This window comes from Budorcas taxicolor, chromosome 11 (genome assembly GCF_023091745.1).
Source record: "Budorcas taxicolor isolate Tak-1 chromosome 11, Takin1.1, whole genome shotgun sequence".
NCBI classification, from domain to species: domain Eukaryota; kingdom Metazoa; phylum Chordata; class Mammalia; order Artiodactyla; family Bovidae; genus Budorcas; species Budorcas taxicolor.
The window spans coordinates 161,092,001-161,108,470 of NC_068920.1; the positions used below are offsets into that span (position 1 = coordinate 161,092,001).

General features: G+C 55.9%; 1 protein-coding gene across 1 annotated transcript in view; it reads right to left on the reverse strand.

The window, feature by feature from the left end:
• Window positions 1-317: 317 nt before the first annotated feature.
• MED27 (mediator complex subunit 27) overlaps window positions 318-16,470 on the reverse strand; it is a 217,864-nt gene continuing 201,711 nt past the window's right edge. The window contains exons 6-7 of the mRNA XM_052648583.1: window positions 2,772-2,849; window positions 318-841 (exon numbers count right to left, since the gene is read on the reverse strand). Coding sequence (XP_052504543.1) covers window positions 707-841; window positions 2,772-2,849 — 213 coding nt within the window. The 3' untranslated portion in view covers window positions 318-706. The remainder of the gene's footprint in view (window positions 842-2,771; window positions 2,850-16,470) is intronic.

Below are 16,470 nucleotides of genomic sequence, written 5' to 3' on the forward strand. Positions count from 1 at the left end.
CCCTTTGTTATACACTTGTTACTGGTTTAGTAAAACGAAACATCTGTGTACTTCTCTCCTCAAAAAGAACAATCCAGTTTTCAGCCGCTGAAACGTCTTTGAAATGGAATATTTGCCAACACTGCCCTCTCTCCCGAAAGCAAGAAGCAGGGAGATGTGTCCTCAAAAAGAATTATTTCAAATGCAGACATCACTAAGTTTTACTTTTTTTTTTTCCTTCAAAAGGCCCAGATCTGCTCACGTGTTCACAGAACTTAACACAAAAGGTGCTTTAAGAAACAGGACACGAAGCCTTATCCTGGGTAGAAAAGGTTTACTGCTTATAAAAATAAGTTACGGAACAGAACAAAACACTCGGCATGACAAGGGCTCACTCCAAATGTAAAATGACTTAGAACACAGATCCAGGAGGGCTGATGGACCAGCATGGTGAACACACACGGGAAAGCAAGCTGCCTAACTGCCTCGTCCTGGGTCCCGAGGTGCTCTCTGCACCCTCACACACCAGCTCAACGGTGTGGCGGTCCCGCCAAAAGAGGGGACTCTGCTATTCACCAAGCCTGGCCTGAGCGCACGACGGAAGCAAGCAGATGGCGGGACTGCTCTTCCAGCCGTGAAGACATAGCTGAGCCGTCGCTGTGACTGAGGGCTTGCCTGGGAAAGATCGGTGAGGGGGTCTGGGGGCCGGCGCGGGGCTGGGGCGGGGTCACTGTCGGCAGGTGTCGTGGAAGGCCTCAAGGGTGCGGAAATCCCTCCAAGTGGGGGGCAGGCCGTCCTGCAGAAACTTCCCGCAGCGCTGGCACGGGGCCTGGAACAGCTTTATGTAACTTCTTAGCCAGGTCTAAAAAGAGAAGTGAGGAGAGAAGTGAAAGACACGGATCCGGGTGCTTCCAATGTCATCCTTCCTGCCCAGCCTAATGATCTCTAGGATGGAGGACCTGGGCTGGCTGTGACCCCGGGAGGTGCCCCAAGATTTTACAGAAAGCTCCTCGGAGCATCCACGAGGTCACAGTGCTGCTGAGTCTCAGTTCCGGCACCCTGGGCCCCTCCTGACTAGGGGAGATTTAAAATAGAAGTCCCTACTCTGGGAGGCAGGCAGGGCTCCCGGAAGGGGCAGATGTGAACCTCGGCCCAGCCTCCTGGCTCAGGCGCCTTGCGTAACCACCTTCCATCTGAGTCCCGGGTCTTCTGACACCGGCATTGAGCCTCTCTGTGTTCGCCATCCAGAGGTGGCCCTGGAGACATTCAGATAGAGGGCAAGCGGAGAATTCCCCACTAAGGTCTAATGCCTTTTTTCTAATCTGATTTCACAGGTCACCACTCACTGTCATAACGTGGCCTGACACACCTGGGAGGAGGGCGGGGATAAGCTGGTGCCACCGAGTAACGCAATAAGCGGCAAGTGCACACTCGCGGGTTCAGGGGGCAGAGTTCCTTCGGGCGTCATACATAAGGATGAGACTCGTAACTCAATTCCCCAACTCAAGGAGACACATGGCCGCGCCAGCCCAAAGTCACGGCGACGGGCCAGCAAGGGGGGGCGCACGCCACCGTGATCACTTTTGTCAGTCGGAGGAGATGGCTCTTGGGAGACCTTGGCCAAGCTGACGGACACAAATCCTGCTGTCTTCATCACAGCGGCCCTCCTGATGGCTGACCGTGGCCCACCCATCCTGCCCCCTCCAAAGGCTCGGGGCCTGAGGTTCTGGCAACAAATGTGAGGAGGTCAGTGGTCATTCAGTTAAACTATTTATCCTTTCTAAAGGGAAACCAGGCATTTTAACACCTTAGGTTAAAAAGCAAGTCTTTCCATCCACCAAGAAGCGAGACTGCTGACTGAAAGTGTTCTCCACACGAGAAAACCGCTGTGTGATGGCTCCACAAAGCCCGGGTCTACGTGTTCAGCCTCCCCAGCGTGGGAGCCAATCAATGAGCCGGGTTGTATTTTCTAAGACATGAACCACAGGCTCCTAGAAGCTTAATTGTGGCGACGAATGTGACGAGGTGGATCACAGGAGCGCAACTCCACGTGGCTGTCAGCACGGATGGGGACTTGCTGATAGGTCCTTACTCTAAGGGGCAGCCCCCAGGCAGGAGTGAAGCAGGGAGCGTCAGCCCCAGTGAGAGAGGACCCAACAGAGGCGTGACGCCGTGGTGCTAAAACAGCTGGCCGCCTCTGCCAGGATGTGGGCCAGGCTGAGGCCGACTGGCGGGCATGTGACAGCCTGATGAACTGCCTTGGGGCAGGGAGGGATGGGGGGCAGAGGGGAGGCCCAACGTGGAGGACAGATGTAAGCGTTCTGGTTCCATGTCAAGTCACCAACGGTTAAACAACCGGCTTGAGAAATCCTCAACGTTAACGTGAGCTGGCGGGAACTGGCGCACACAGGGCATGGCTGTTTTTGGTCCCCCCGCCATCCTGGGCTCCGACCTGAGAGTCTAAGGAGTGTGTGTCTTGGAAGAACGATGCCACTGTAGCACCAAGCTCAGGGCCCGGCACACGCCAGCAGCTCGATAAACACCTACTGACCAAATCAGCCCTGGAAGCTGTGTCAGAAGGACACTTCTGAAACCATGTGTTTGGCAATGATAGGAAAACCAGTTAACGGAGCGGAATGTGGTTTACCTTACATCCCTGCCCGGCTGAAAGGAAGTGTCACTTCCACACTGGGCCGTCTCCCTGGCGAGGCCCCTGCGAGCTACCTTCTGAGCTGCCTGTTTTCACTTGAGGGGCCAAGGCTTCATGAGGCTTGACCTTTAGAGCCACTTACCATGAAGGAGCGGACCACGACGTCCGGCATCTGGGGCAGCTGGTAGTGGAGCAGGGCGGTGGTGGCATGGTCGGTCACCTGGGAACCAAGGATAAGGACTAGGTCAGCCACTCGGAACCAGCAGAGAAAACAAGAAGGTGCTCCTTTTATCTGATGGCTCATGGAGGAAAAGATACCTAATAAAGCCTGAAGGTGGAAAGCTAGTTAGCAAGGCTGGGGGCAGGGAAGGGGAGAGGAGGAGTGTTGAGAGCAGAAAAGACATAAACATTCATGCCCGGGGCCAAGTAAAGTGTGGAACCTTCCAGCAACTCCAGGTAGGCTGCAGCACCTCAGAGAGGTGTGGCCAGAGGCTGGTGGAGCGGTAAAACGGTGGCGGGTCCAGGGGTTTTACCAGCCCCTCCACTGCATGAATGGAGAAGGCAATGGCACCCCACTCTAGTACTCTTGCCTGGAAACTCCCATGGACAGAGGAGCCTGATAGGCTGCAGTCCATGGGGTCGCTAAGGGTCAGACATGACTGAGCAACTTCACTTTCACTTTTCACTTTCATGCATTGGAGAAGGAAATGGCAACCCACTCGTGTTCTTGCCTGGAGAATCCCAGACACGAGGAAGCCTGGTGGGCTACCGTCTATGGGGTTGCACAGAGTTGGACACGACTGAAGCGATTTAGCAGCAGCAGCAGCAGCCACTGCATGAAACACTGCCTGGACGCAGAGGCTCGTTTCCAACTGTCCATGTTCAGCTTCAGTCTTTACCCGGGAATGATTTTCCTGCCAGTGTGACTGGTCTGTCTCTCTGCCTCCTTCAGTTCCCATTCTGTCTCCTTCTGTTCGTTTCTGAGGATCCTCCCCGGGCCTCAGAGATACGACCGTTCTCAAGAGCTCTGCCGCTTCCAGTGTGGCCTGCAGTCTGGCCAGCTCCCTGAAAGCTGTGGCCCACTGGCCACACCCGCTGTTCTCACGACTCCGCCAGCAGGGCCAAGGGCATTACGGCTCTAAGTTCACGCGGGGGCATCTGGGGACCAGATGGAACGTGTGCTGGGTTTCCACCCCAGCTCTGTCTGCTGACCTTGATCCATCAAATCTCTCTGGGTCTCAGTGTCCCTCCTAAAAAGCAAAGCGCTGGCCGAAGATCTCCTGTAGTTCTGAAATGTGATGACACCCTAGATTGCTAATGCCTGCCACCCATCAGCAGATGAATAGATTGTTCCTAATTCGATAGCTGTGTTCAGACTCATGGTTTATTTGATTGTCTTCATTAGGGAATCTTGCCATTACAAATGACATGGTCAAAAGACAAAATGAAACAAAAACGCCAAACAAAACAATCAACTTTGTGAACACGAGTAAGCATGGTCTGCCTGTGTCCACTCGTCCGTCCTCCTGCTGAGAAATGGAGTATTTCCTGCCGGATCAGGCTGAGTGTATTTCTTCAGTTGGCACCATTCCCACCAGGACACCATGGTGCGCTGACAGACCTCAGCAGCAGTTAAGCAAACTGATCGGCTGGAAACCAGCAGGGGTGGTCTGGTCTGGGTTCAGCGAGAGGCATTATGAACGATCCAGAAGTTAGTCTGCCTGTGTGTCTACACTCAAGGCCAGAGAGGCCACACCCTGAAGAGCAAGGAGGCAGGCTCCTCAGCTCACAGAACCTCTAGAAGCCGTGGTTTCCCCCCAGGTGAAATGGTCAGGCGTGTGAAATGCTCATCCTCCAGCTGCGCCTTGGGCCCGCCTGCCCCCTCTCTTCCGCTCTGCCTGGCCCTGGGACTGGCCCTCTTTCCCACTGGACTTTCAGGGCCTGCCTGGTGGCTAGTGAACTCCATGAGATGACCAGCTCTGTGCAGGCGAGGCTCACGCCCAGCCGGCCCATGCTGTGTCCCCGGGGCCTAGACTATCACCTGGCATCTGGTAGGCGCTCAGCACCTATTTGCTGAATAGAGAAATAAACTATAAAATGGCCACTCACCAAAAGCCACGAACCAGAAACACCTGTGCCGGCTTTCCTGCAAACACAGCCATGGTCCATATATCCAATCGTGCCGAGAAATTCTTACCCAAGTGACTTTCAAGATAAGTGGTACTTATTGCTTCAAGTGCAAAGACTGTTTTTATTTTAAGCATTTTTGACAGACAGCTTTCTAAAATGAGCAAGGCTTTAAAAAAAAAAAAAACAACATACAGTAGAATGATAACTTGGCAAAATGGCGGGTGGTGATTGGCAGGGTGAAATGAACGGCTACAAAACGCAGCGAGGCCAACTGGGCCCCGAGGAGGCCTGAGCTTAGAGCTCGGTTCTCGCCCACCCAGGTGCCTGCTAAAAACAAAGTCCCACCCAAGCGCTGTTTATAGGCTCATAAGACAGGCCTTACGATCACATCTGCCATCACAAAAGACACCGAGTTTCTGGAGAATTCTTTCCCCTGTCCCTGCCATTTATTTTACATGCCTCTCAGGAAGCCTCTCTACGTTGCCTCCTGTCTAAGACACCCGGGCCAGTTCTCTGGTTTGCTGACACGAGTGTACACAAGCACTCGGAGCAGAGAAGCAGGCTGGTGCTGGACACCCACTTAGGCATCACCCAGGAACGTGATGGAAACGTGAGCTTTTGGGCCCTAGCACAGACCTAGAATCGAATCTCTAGGGTGGGGGCCCTGAAATCAAGCCGGCCTTTCCAGCTGTTCTTCGGGATCCTGAAATACAGGAGGAGGCAAATGCGAATTGGCACACAGACCCCCTGGGGATCTTGCTGTTCAGTTCAGTTCAGTTGCTCAGTCTGACTCTGCAACCCCATGGACTGCAGCACACCAGGCCTCCCTGTCCATCACCAAATCCCGCAGCTTACTCAAACTCATGCCCAATGAGTTGGTGATGCCATCCAACCATCTCATCCTCTGTCATCCCCTTCTCCCACCTTCAATCTTTCCCAGCATCAGGGTCTTTTCAAATGAGTCAGCTCTTGTCATCAGGTGGCCAAAGTATTGGAGTTTCAGCTTCAGCATCAGTCCTTCCAAAGAATATTCAGGACGGATTTCCTTTAGGATGGACTGGTTGGATCTCCTTGCAGTCCAAGGGGCTCTCAAGAGTGTTCTCCAACACCACAGTTCAAAAGCATCAATTCTTCGGTGCTCAGCTTTCTTTATAGTCCAACTCTCATAGCCGTGCATGACTACTGGCCAATTATCATAGGCAGGTATGGGGTGGGGCCAAGACTGGGCATTTCCAGTAGCCCCCCAGGCCTGCCCCTGCTGCAGCTGAGGAGCCAGGCTGCTCAGCAGGCAGAGTATTCTGGGCAGTAGAGGAAAAAGGCATTTCCTTCTGGGGCATGAGGGAAACAAAGGACCACAAACTCGAAAGATCACTTGTCTTTTTCATGACTCAAAAACCAAGCACACTACCCATATTTCATGATGTTGCAGTGGAAAAAGGGAGGGGGGGTAATGGTGGTGGGCTGGCAGGTTTTCCTTATTTCTGAAAGGCACTCTTTCAGGACCGTGGGCTGATTTCGTGAATCGAGGACAGCCACACTGATGAGAGCGTGTGAGGCATGCGCCGCTCACTCTTCCTCACGCGCACCGAGGCGGGTGGTCTCCCAGGCTCACTGTGTGTGTGTTTTAGTCGCTCAGTCATGTCCAGCTCTGTGACCCCGTGGACTGTAGCTGCCAGGCTCCCCTGTCCGTGGGATTCTCCAGGCAAGAACACTGGAGTGGGTGGCCATGCCCTTCCCCAGGGGATCTTCCCGACCCAGGGACAGAACCTGGGTCTCCTGCTGTGAGGCATTCTCTACTTCTGCTGTGCTGGGTCTTAGTTGCAGCATATGGGATCTAGTTCCCTGACCGGGGATGAAACCTGGGCCCCCTGCATTGGAAACGCAGAGTCAAAGCCACTGAACCACCAGGCAAAGTCCCCCAGGTCCATGTTATACATGAAGAAATGGAAACTTATAGGCTACACAGCTGGGGAGGGGCAAGAGGTGTGTGGGCCCGGACCCCATGAGGCCCAAGCCTACACTGCCTCCCCACTACACTGGCCAGCTCTGCGTCTGTGGACAGAGGCTCCCGTCCTGAGCCCCAGCGTCATCTGCCCTCCACCTCCCGGCCCAGCAAAGGGTACGGAAAGCCAGAGTCCCGCTGCCAGCTGCAGGTCAGGTCTGGAAATGTGGCTGCCGGTAACAGGCTTCTCCAGAGCAGAGCAAAGCGCACTAACCCGAAAACACCCTTTGCCAGAAACGGCGGGGGTCACACACCAAAGCTCCGTTTCGGCACCTGGCTCCCAGGCAGGGCACCGATTCAGTTTTCCCATTACTGGGTCGGCAATCTGGCCAAATTCAGCCTCTTTTTCAAAAGGCCCAGTATATTCTCTTCATTGCCAAATGGTGGCAGCTTTTTCTAGTGCTGACATGATCGTTGAATTTCTTCAACTCCCCATCTCCAATTACAGAAATATTTCAGTAGAGGGGAACAAAGCTAACTTGCTCGCTGCCACCGTCCCTGCCACCTCCCAAATTTCCTCCCCTGGTTTTCACATTCCCGGGGCTGAACTCCAACGCGGCGGGTACGACATGGTTGTCAGACACGGGAGAAATTCACCTGCAATGATCTTCCTTTTTGTCAAAACATTCCACCTTCAGTGCTTGTTTTGTTTTACACTTTTTAACAACAAATTTTCTTTTTTTTTTTTTTTGCTTAGCATCCAAGATGTGGGGGGAAAAAACAAGCCCGGGGCAACAACAACAAAGATGGCTATTAACTAATTTAAACTGACTCTGGGCCAGCCCGACCGACCGAGGCTCGGTCCCATTGTGATGTCGAGCTAATGAGATTCTGCTGGGAGATGAAAGCCACCCCGGCTGGCAGCGGAGGCCACAGAAGGGCACTAATGCTCCCACGGGAGAGAGGCCATTCATCCCACCAGTGAGTGCGGGTTTGAAGACAGCGCAGAAGAGATCAAAGCGGATGGCGAACCCAAGGAGAGGGAGGGAGGAGAAGACAGGAAAGCAACAATAAGCCAAGGAGATGGGGGAAGCGGGAAAGAGGACTGGGGGGGCAGGGGTGACTGTACGGGCGCGAAGAGGATGCCACAGACAGACAGAGGGCCGCAGTCAGGAGCGTGCAGGCGCCGGGGACTCCGCCAAGAGACGTACCCTCTATCCTCAAGGCCAAGAGAAACCGCAGATGCTCCGGCTCAGTTTGGGGTGTGCACCCCACCCCAAGCCCCGGCTCCGGCTTGGGCTGGACTGCAGGTGATTACTCACTTAGAGGAGGGTGATGTCTCTATTGTTGCCAACACACCCACTCTGCTCTGTGAAACGGACTCCCCGTTTTCTCCTCCACCCATCAAGCTTACAAACCACCCTCCTTTCCCAGTCTCAGAGAGGCAGAAGAGGTCTTCCTGCACCCAAACCGACAGGGAACTCAGCTCAGAAGGCGAGAGAGGAGTCTTTCAAGAGACCTTGGAACAGCTGCCAGTCAACACGCTGGAGGAGACGCCAGTCACAACAAGCCTCTTGAAACTCCCCAGCCTTATTGTGCGCAAAGAGCTGACATCGATAGGGTCCTGGGGAGGTCACGAGCTGTTTCAGCTGAACCCTACATGGAACCACCTGCAGCCAGGGCAGGGCTCTGCGGTGACAGCTACTGAGCACCAGCTCTGAGCTAGGGCTGTTGTACACACACTCCCGGTGAGGAGTCCAGGCTGCGGGGCCAGACAGCACCCACCTGGATCGTGCCTGTCACTAACGAGCCAGGTGGCTGTGGACAAGGATTAAATGTGTCAATACAGGGACAGTGCGTGAAAAGGGCCTGACCGACAGCCAACATCCACCCAGTGGGAGTCACCCTCCCCTTCCCCAAAACCCTGGGAGGAGGCTATGAACGGGCAATGATTTTCACTCCAAGTAAGGCAGCCAAGCCACAGGGAGGTGACGTGCCCAAGCCAAGCAGCTCCTGAGCAGCAGGCAGGGCGCCGGGCTTCTGGAGGGGGGTAGAGCCTGTGGGGGAGGGGGACACAGACGGAGGCCGCGGAGGCCATCTCCTCCCCACTGGGAATGGAGCCCAGGACTCTCAGATGGAGGCGGGACTCAGTCCCAGCCTGTTCATGCCACCTCAGCTCCCCACTGGCACGGCTGCCGTCCACCTCCCCCACCGGAAGCTTCTGCCCATCCTGCTCAACCACTCACCCAGAGCTAGCACCCACTGGGAACAAGGCCCACCCAGGGCCCTCCAGAGCTCAAGAGGGAATGAGTCTCCCGGCCTTGCAGAATGAAGGGGGAAACAGGGCAGATGAAGCCGGCAGTGTCTAGTCAGGTGTGCACCGTGTGCGTCAAGGCAAACGCAAAGCACAGTTTTGGGCGGGGGGGGGAGGTGCTGTTGCAGGGATGGCTTTGGCACTCAGAGCCCACTCTTACCCCGACTTGTGCCCTCCTTCAGCTGGGGGGTGGGGAGGGGCGGAGAGCGGGCTCACGTCCTGCTAGACCACTTTCTGCTGAAGGCCAGCCCTTCAGGGCCTGGGTTTGATGGTGGCCAGGTAGGCTCTGTTCTTTGTCCGTGAAAGGGGAAGTGAAAGTCGCTCAGTCGTGTCTGACTCTTTGCGACCCTGTGAAGTATACGGTCCATGGAATTCTCCAGGCCAGAAAACGAGTGGGCAGCCTTTCCCTTCTCCAGGGGATCTTCCCAACCCAGGGACTGAACCCAGGCCTCCCGCATCGCAGGCGGATTCTTTAGCAGCTGAGCCACCAGGGGAGATGTCCGTAGGGAGAACAAAGGACAGAGTGGGGTTACACAGACAGGGCCAGTGAGATGCAGGGAGGGCTCCAGGCCCTCCTAACAGAGTGCCGTCCCCCAGCAGTTTCCTCCTTTAAAAAGAAGGTGCTGCATTTCGTGGTGGCCCGGGAATCATCCTCAGGAAGTCCTGAGTCCACCAAGGTTGCAGATCATCCTGACTCTGTGCGGGCTCCAGGCGAGAGGGGCAGCTGGCGCTACCGCAGAGGTCAGGCGTTCAGACTCCGGGGGCGGGCTCCCGGGCACCACTCCCCACCCCTGGGCAGCGGCCCGCAGCGCCGCAGAGCCCTTCCTCAGGCAGTGGACCGATGGCACCGAGAGCCCAGCATCTGCCCGCACGCAGCCCCGATGCCCAAGGCCGCCCCTGCTGAGCAAGGGGAGCTGCGGCCTCTGCCTCTTAAAAGTCCGGCCCTCAAGATTAATAAATAGGAGAAGTTAAGTGCCCGAGTGTTCAGAAGTTGCTCATTTAAAAGACAGTCTGGTAGAGACGCAGCCCTGGCTCTCCTCCAGCAATGCCGGCTCGCACCCGCTGTGAAGGGGAGCGTCTTGATGCCGGCATGATCGCGAACAAACGGCAGCAAGGGGGTGGGGGGAAGATGACCTGGAGCTGTTGGGAGCCCGGGGCTCCGGCCTGGGCTCCTCTCTAATTATCTGGGTGACCTTGGCCACATCACCCCCCCACTGGCCTTCAGTAAAGGAGGCTGGGATCGCTGGGTGCCCCGAGGTCTGGCTTTCAGGGGGCGCTGCTGCAGGGCCTGACTACACGCCCTCAGGGCACACTTGTGTCGTGCCCCACCCTCGGGCCAACCGGAGAGACATGAAAGCCCTTTGTTCTTTTAGAAAAGACAAGCTGGTCCCAGCAGGCGGCAGGGGCACCGCGTTCCTGCCTGCCTCCACCTGCTGTCCTGGTGGGATGTCACCCTCATGGGGTCCTCAAATTCTGGGCCGGTTACCAAGAGCTCAGAACAAGGGAGACCAGCAGCACAGCACTGTTCTTGGGAACCTCTTCCCATCTCCATGGGTTTCAAAGAGGCTGGAGCACAGACCAACGGGCAGCAAAGCCAAACGTTTGTTACTTCGTTGTACACATGCTGCTTCTGCAACTCAGAGCAATAAAAAGGAACTTTCATCTGCGGGATACACTTGCAGGCTAAGAGTCTGGGTCTCTGCGCCGGGTAGACACAGACCTGCCCTTAATGAGAAGGACACTGGGAATCTCGTGGAATGAGAAAATTCTCTGTGGGTCTGGGAGTCAAAGACATGAACCTAGTGTGTTAAATGTTTAAAGAGACAGCAATGCTGCCCCAAGGATGAGCACTGGTTTTATGAAGATACTGAAAACAGTCCCAGAAGTACTCATTCCATAAAAAGAGGAACCATCACTATTTCAAAACTGAGAGCTATAAAGCCAGTCCTGAAAGTGCTGGGGGCTGGGGGCAATGCTGAGCAGTGCAGAGACTGGCTTCCAACGCTGGGATGGAGTCTGGGAGGCTGGAAGCACGGGGTTTCATTTTCATCACTCAGCTTGAGTCTCTAATCCGTACCCCGGATTTGTGTGCCACGGGTTCACACGCCCAGAGGCCTGAGGAGGAGGCATCGAGGTCCAAGGGGACTAGAGATTTACTTAGACAAGATCAATACTCCCTTCAGCACTGATGAAGGAGCCATCTGCATGAGGGCTTATAACTAACTGTTTGCTGGCAATGCTGCTCGGGGCTGACAGGGACGGGGCTGGCTGGGCGGGAACTGGGGAGCAAAGGCAGACACTGCTCCATCCTGTGCAAAAACCCTACTCGTGGCTTTGAGATCAAGTTCTGTCTGAGAAGGATGAGGTCTTGTTTGTAAAGTACAGAACGTGGCCTGAGGCACGTAGACTGGGGCCTCCATAAAGAAGTTTTTGTCTGGTGTGAGGAGTTTCCAATCTGACCCTCTTGGAAGTCCCAGCCAAGATGCACTGATGCCCCAAAGCAAAGCCCCTCAATGCCCGGGACTCTTGAGCACAGACTGGCTGCAGACCCTCCGGAGGCAGACGTGTCTCCCCCAGGACGCTTGGTAGCTACCTGCAGGAGCTTCCCAACACGGGAGCACACGTATGTGGTCCTCGATGACCAGAGCCCGGTCCTGTCTCCCCTCAGCCCCACATCACACCCCAGTGAACACCGCTGCCTTAGTAACCCCTCCTCCCAGACCAGCTTCCCTGACTCTGCTCTCCAGGCTTGAGCCTGGAATGCCCGGGCCCTGGCTAACTTCTTCTCTCCCCTGGAGACTTAGGCCAGGGGACTCCCCTCCCACCTTGGGCTCTCCTGCACCCCCAGCAGCACCCTGTGGACGTCCTGGTTCTGTGCTTGCCCAACTGTGGCCAGAAGTCCCTGCCTCGCCCCGGCGATGCTCTGCGCTGGACCCACACGCCTGGTAGGGCCCCAAGAGAAGGGGAGATGGAGTAGGCAAGATGCTATTTTTGGCCGATGGGGTGAGGGGAGCAGAGTAAAAGGGGGGTGTTCAGGGGTGGAAAAAGCTGAGATCATGGGGTACCTTGGGGAGGAACACCTGGGTGAACAGAGAAACCCTATGGCAGCCTTGAGGGAACTCTCCAGAGTCCTGACCAGCTTTGTGCAGCTTCCTTGGGTGGCTCAGGGGTCAAGACTCTGCCTGCAATGCAGGAAAATGTGGGTCTGATCCCTGGGCTGGCAAGACCCCCTGCAGAAGGCAATGGCGCCCCACCCCAGCATTCTCCCCTGGGAAATTCCACGGACAGAGGAGCCTGTACACCCCACGTGGCTGCACAGAGTCAGACGAGACAGCAGCTAAAGCAACCACCACAAAGGCCTCGTGCGGGGCCAAGAGGAGGCGCTCACAACAGGTCCTTCACATTTCCCAGGATTAAGGAATTAAGACTTCATTTATGAACGAAAAGAGCTCAGAGCTTTCCAGATGGTAAAATGCCAGGTTCTGCTGCTGGCTGCCAGCAGAGCCTAAGCCCGAGGACACCTGAGTTGCTCTGTGCCCACTTGGTGTGATGTTATTTTCTGCGGGAACAGCCTGGCGGTTAGAGAGACACATCCAAAGACATCTGGGCTCCCAAGAAATACAGACAATACCACCTACTTGCCCCTCGAAACTGAGGCAACCGCAGGAGAAAGAGCAGACGCTGCGGAGCCTGAGAGGCGGCTCTGCTGCCGCGGTGCTGGGAGTCCCTCGGGAACCCTGCTGCGTGGGGAACACTCCCATCTCAGTGGATGGCCAGAGGGGCCACCAGCCCTCTCAGGACCCCAGGGCACTGTTTCAGGTCCCGGGACCGGGATTCTACATCAGCGTGTCAGGGCTGCCCAGAGGGTACTGCTGGGGCTGGGGAGGGGTCTGTAATCTAGGGTGCCGATTTCGTGAGGCAGGTACCCTTATGCCCTTGTTTCACCGATGAGGGGGCTGAGGCAAGGGAGGCCACACGGGGAGTAGTGGCCAGCCTGGCCAGACTGCCTCTCTCTGGACTGGTCACGGTGGGAAACGTGACCGGTGAGGCTGAGCCTCACGGCGGAGCAGTGGGGGGCGGACAGGCACGCTGCCGGGAAGGCGCTGGGGGTGTGGGAAGGGGCCTGGGCAAGGGCAGGAGGCCGGGCTTCCCAGAAGCAGCTGCTAGGCTCTGACCCAGGGCACACGCGTCTCGGGCAAGCCCTCAGGAAGAAGGAAGCTACGAGACGAGAGTAAGTCCTCTGCGACTCCTCTAATGGTGGAGACCGCAAACCACTTCCAGCCAGCGGGCAGGCTTTCCTGCTTCACAGTAACTGCAAGCCTGGGTCCACGGGAGGCTCTTAGTCACGACCACCCTCCACAGAGGTGCAGGGAGAACTGCAGAGGTAGAAAGGTGGGAAAATAAGCAATCAACCCTATCCCGCTTTAGAAGCTTGTGAATATTTAAGAGACAATGTGGTGATCAAGGCTCAGGGTGAGCAGAATGCCCCTCCTCCCGTCCCCGCCGGTTCTCAGCTCCCAGGGCCCTGGGCTGACACTTAATGACATCCCTTCCTCCCTTCTTTCTGCTGACCCAGCGAGGTCAATGCAGTCCGCCTCTCTGCTCAGGAAAGGGCTGCCCTCTGGGATGACCATGGAATTGTCTGTCACCTCTCCTGTCCTGAAGCTTGTCGACAGCCCGAGGCTTGGCTTCTGCAGCGTCCCCCTTCCATTGCTCATGGAGACCACCAGAAGCGATCTATTTTCCTTCATGAAGCCGCCCCTCAGCCCTTCGCTAGTCAAAGGTGCTCCCCTGGCTTTTCCGATTGGGGCTACGAAGACACACGTGGGAGGCAGGACAGAAGGCACGGAAACAGGATGCCGATGCCACCGTATCGGCTCCACTGCGCGTACTCTCCTTTCGGAAAAGGTTAGACAGCATTTAAGAGTAAAGGAGACAAAACAGAGGCCCTTCCGACAATGTGAGACCCCCTCTCTGGATCGGGGGGTGTCCCCTCTAGGTACAGGGCCTCTGCTGAGGGCCTCACCTGAGCGGGACACCCAACAAGAGCAAGCACAGAGACCTGGCAGGAGGTCCACAGCCCTTCCAGGGCCTTCTCTGTGCTGTCTGAAGAGGGGCTTCTGAAAGAAAGTGGAAATGAGCTGGTGGGAAGGTATTTAGATATTCTAAGGCATGAGACTGAAGAGAACTGAATGAGTATTTACTGAGTCCCTCTGGGGACGTTCGATGTTACAGCAGGTACAGACATGCACAGCCCTAAGCAAGAGGCGAGTCCTGTCCTCTGGAAACACCCCATGTTGCGACAGCCCTCCTTCCTGGGCTTGGAACTGGTGACAAGTTAGGTTTGTCACAGACCATTTGGGGAGGCTGGAGAAGGAAATGGCAACCCACTCCAGTATTCTTGCCTGGGAAATCCCATGGATGGAGGAGCCTGGAGGGTTACAGTCCATGGGGTGGCAAAATAGCTGGACGTGATTTAGCCAAAGAACAACAATCTGGATAGGCCTTTGATTTATGCGAGGGGCTCAATGTCTCAGAAGTTTCAGAGAACTGACTTTTCTGGGACATAATCTCATCTGTTGACAAGCTCGGTAGCCACTTGATAAAGCTTCCCCTTGATGAAGCCTCCCCCACAGAGGCCAGTGTTGGGATCGAAGCTTGAATGAGGGAGTCAACAAACGAATGAGTGAGTGGACCCAGGCATGGAGGAGCAGTGGCGGCCAGCCCGCCCGTCCACGGCCAAGCTCAGCGCGGGACTGAGAAGGTTCCTCTTTCCTCTGCTGCCCCTAGAATATGGAGCGGGGCGGTCCCGGACACCTGGGGCTGTGACTTTGTGCTCTGCCCCTGAGCGAAAGAGCTGGGACGCAGGTGCCGGACCCTCCGATGCCACCTCTCTGCCCTCGCTGGCCTACCTGGGACTGCGAGCCCTCCCTCTCTCTCTGTCCTCCTTGCCAGGATTTAACTCGGTAAGTAGTTGCAGAGTTGCTCCCGCTCTTCCCGTTACTGGATGAAAATGCTCACTGTTTTGAAGAGAGGAGGTTAAAGATCAAAACAGTGAGTGCCCCTGCAGAGTTTAAATGTCAGAAAAATCCGAACACGCTTGAAACCTTTCCCGGCTCTTTGTGATTCTGCCCTTTCAGACGGTCCCCCCTATTTCCAAGTTCCATTCTCTGAATCTGCTCTGCTGGAGACTTGCTGGCTATAAAAAGCTCCTTCGCCCCAGGACTGAGCGCACAGCGCCTCCAGGGCACCATGGTAAATGACGGGGGCCTGTTGGCAGCCGTGGACCCACGGCCAGCTGTCCCCGGCCCTCCACTGCGCCCCACCACCGGGGAAGGGGGCTAATGAGGACGAGGCAAAGGGCTCGCCGACAGGCCCTGTAGCAGACAAAAGGCAGGTCACACTAGCTTCCGGGGGCCGGATTTGCTGTGGTACCTTGCGTGCTCGTCTTTAACCTGGGGAGCCAGGATCAGACCGAGGAGAATTTGACAGGTATGAGTTTCCAGAAATAAAAAGGCGAGTGTGAGCTTGGCATGGCTCTGTGAGTCAATGCCCGCTCCCACCTCCAGCTTTGTCACTTTGCGGGGAAAGACCTGGGAGGGCTTCCCGCCTTCCTGTCGGGCCTCTTTCTGCAGTGGCCACCGCTGCTGCTTGTGGGCAAGAAAACAGATGATCCACAGCAACTGCGACCACATAATGAGCGCCTAGGAAAGGGAGCGTTGGGGCTCAACCCCAGGGCAATGCAGAGAGAGAGCTCCCCAAGCGATGCCAAGACAGTCACGCTGGCGGCCAGTGTCCCCAGCTCAGCGCCAGGGCGCAGCCCCGCCATCTACCTGTGCGGTTAGGACACATCTCTGCCCGAGAAATGCCTTCTCGCTGGTGACCAAGGCTCCCCCTGGCCTCGCACCTTCTCAGTCACTTTGACTTCTGTTCCAGGTCGATCTTCCTGGATCAGGGCCGCTCAGTGAGTCTGCCCTGGTGGGGCTGCTGGGTGGGTGTCAGCGGGTGGATGACAGGCAGAAGGGAATGCTCACCACTGCGATCCCCAGCAGTGTCTTTCTGGGAAACGCTACAAGCAACATCAATCAGGACACCTAGACTTTAAGTGGGTGGACAGGAAGAAAATAGAATTCTAAGAAAAAGCTGATACTAAAAAGCAGAGTTGGGAAATGCTGCCACCTCATCTCTTCCTTGGCATGTTGAGTTTGAAATGTTAAACAACATCCCGTCAGTTGGACCCGGCCTTCAGAATCTGCAGGGAACATACGGCCCCAGCCTTGCTTTCAGTGGGCGGTCTGGCTGTGGAATAGAGAGGGCTGCCCTCTGACCTCCAACACGGCCTGAGACGAACACAATGAAGTAAGCCCAGTGCGGTTACTCCCCTGCCCTGCCATGATTCCACATTCCTCATGCTCTTTACCAGTGTTTCCCAAGAGAACGAGATCCGACGCCCTG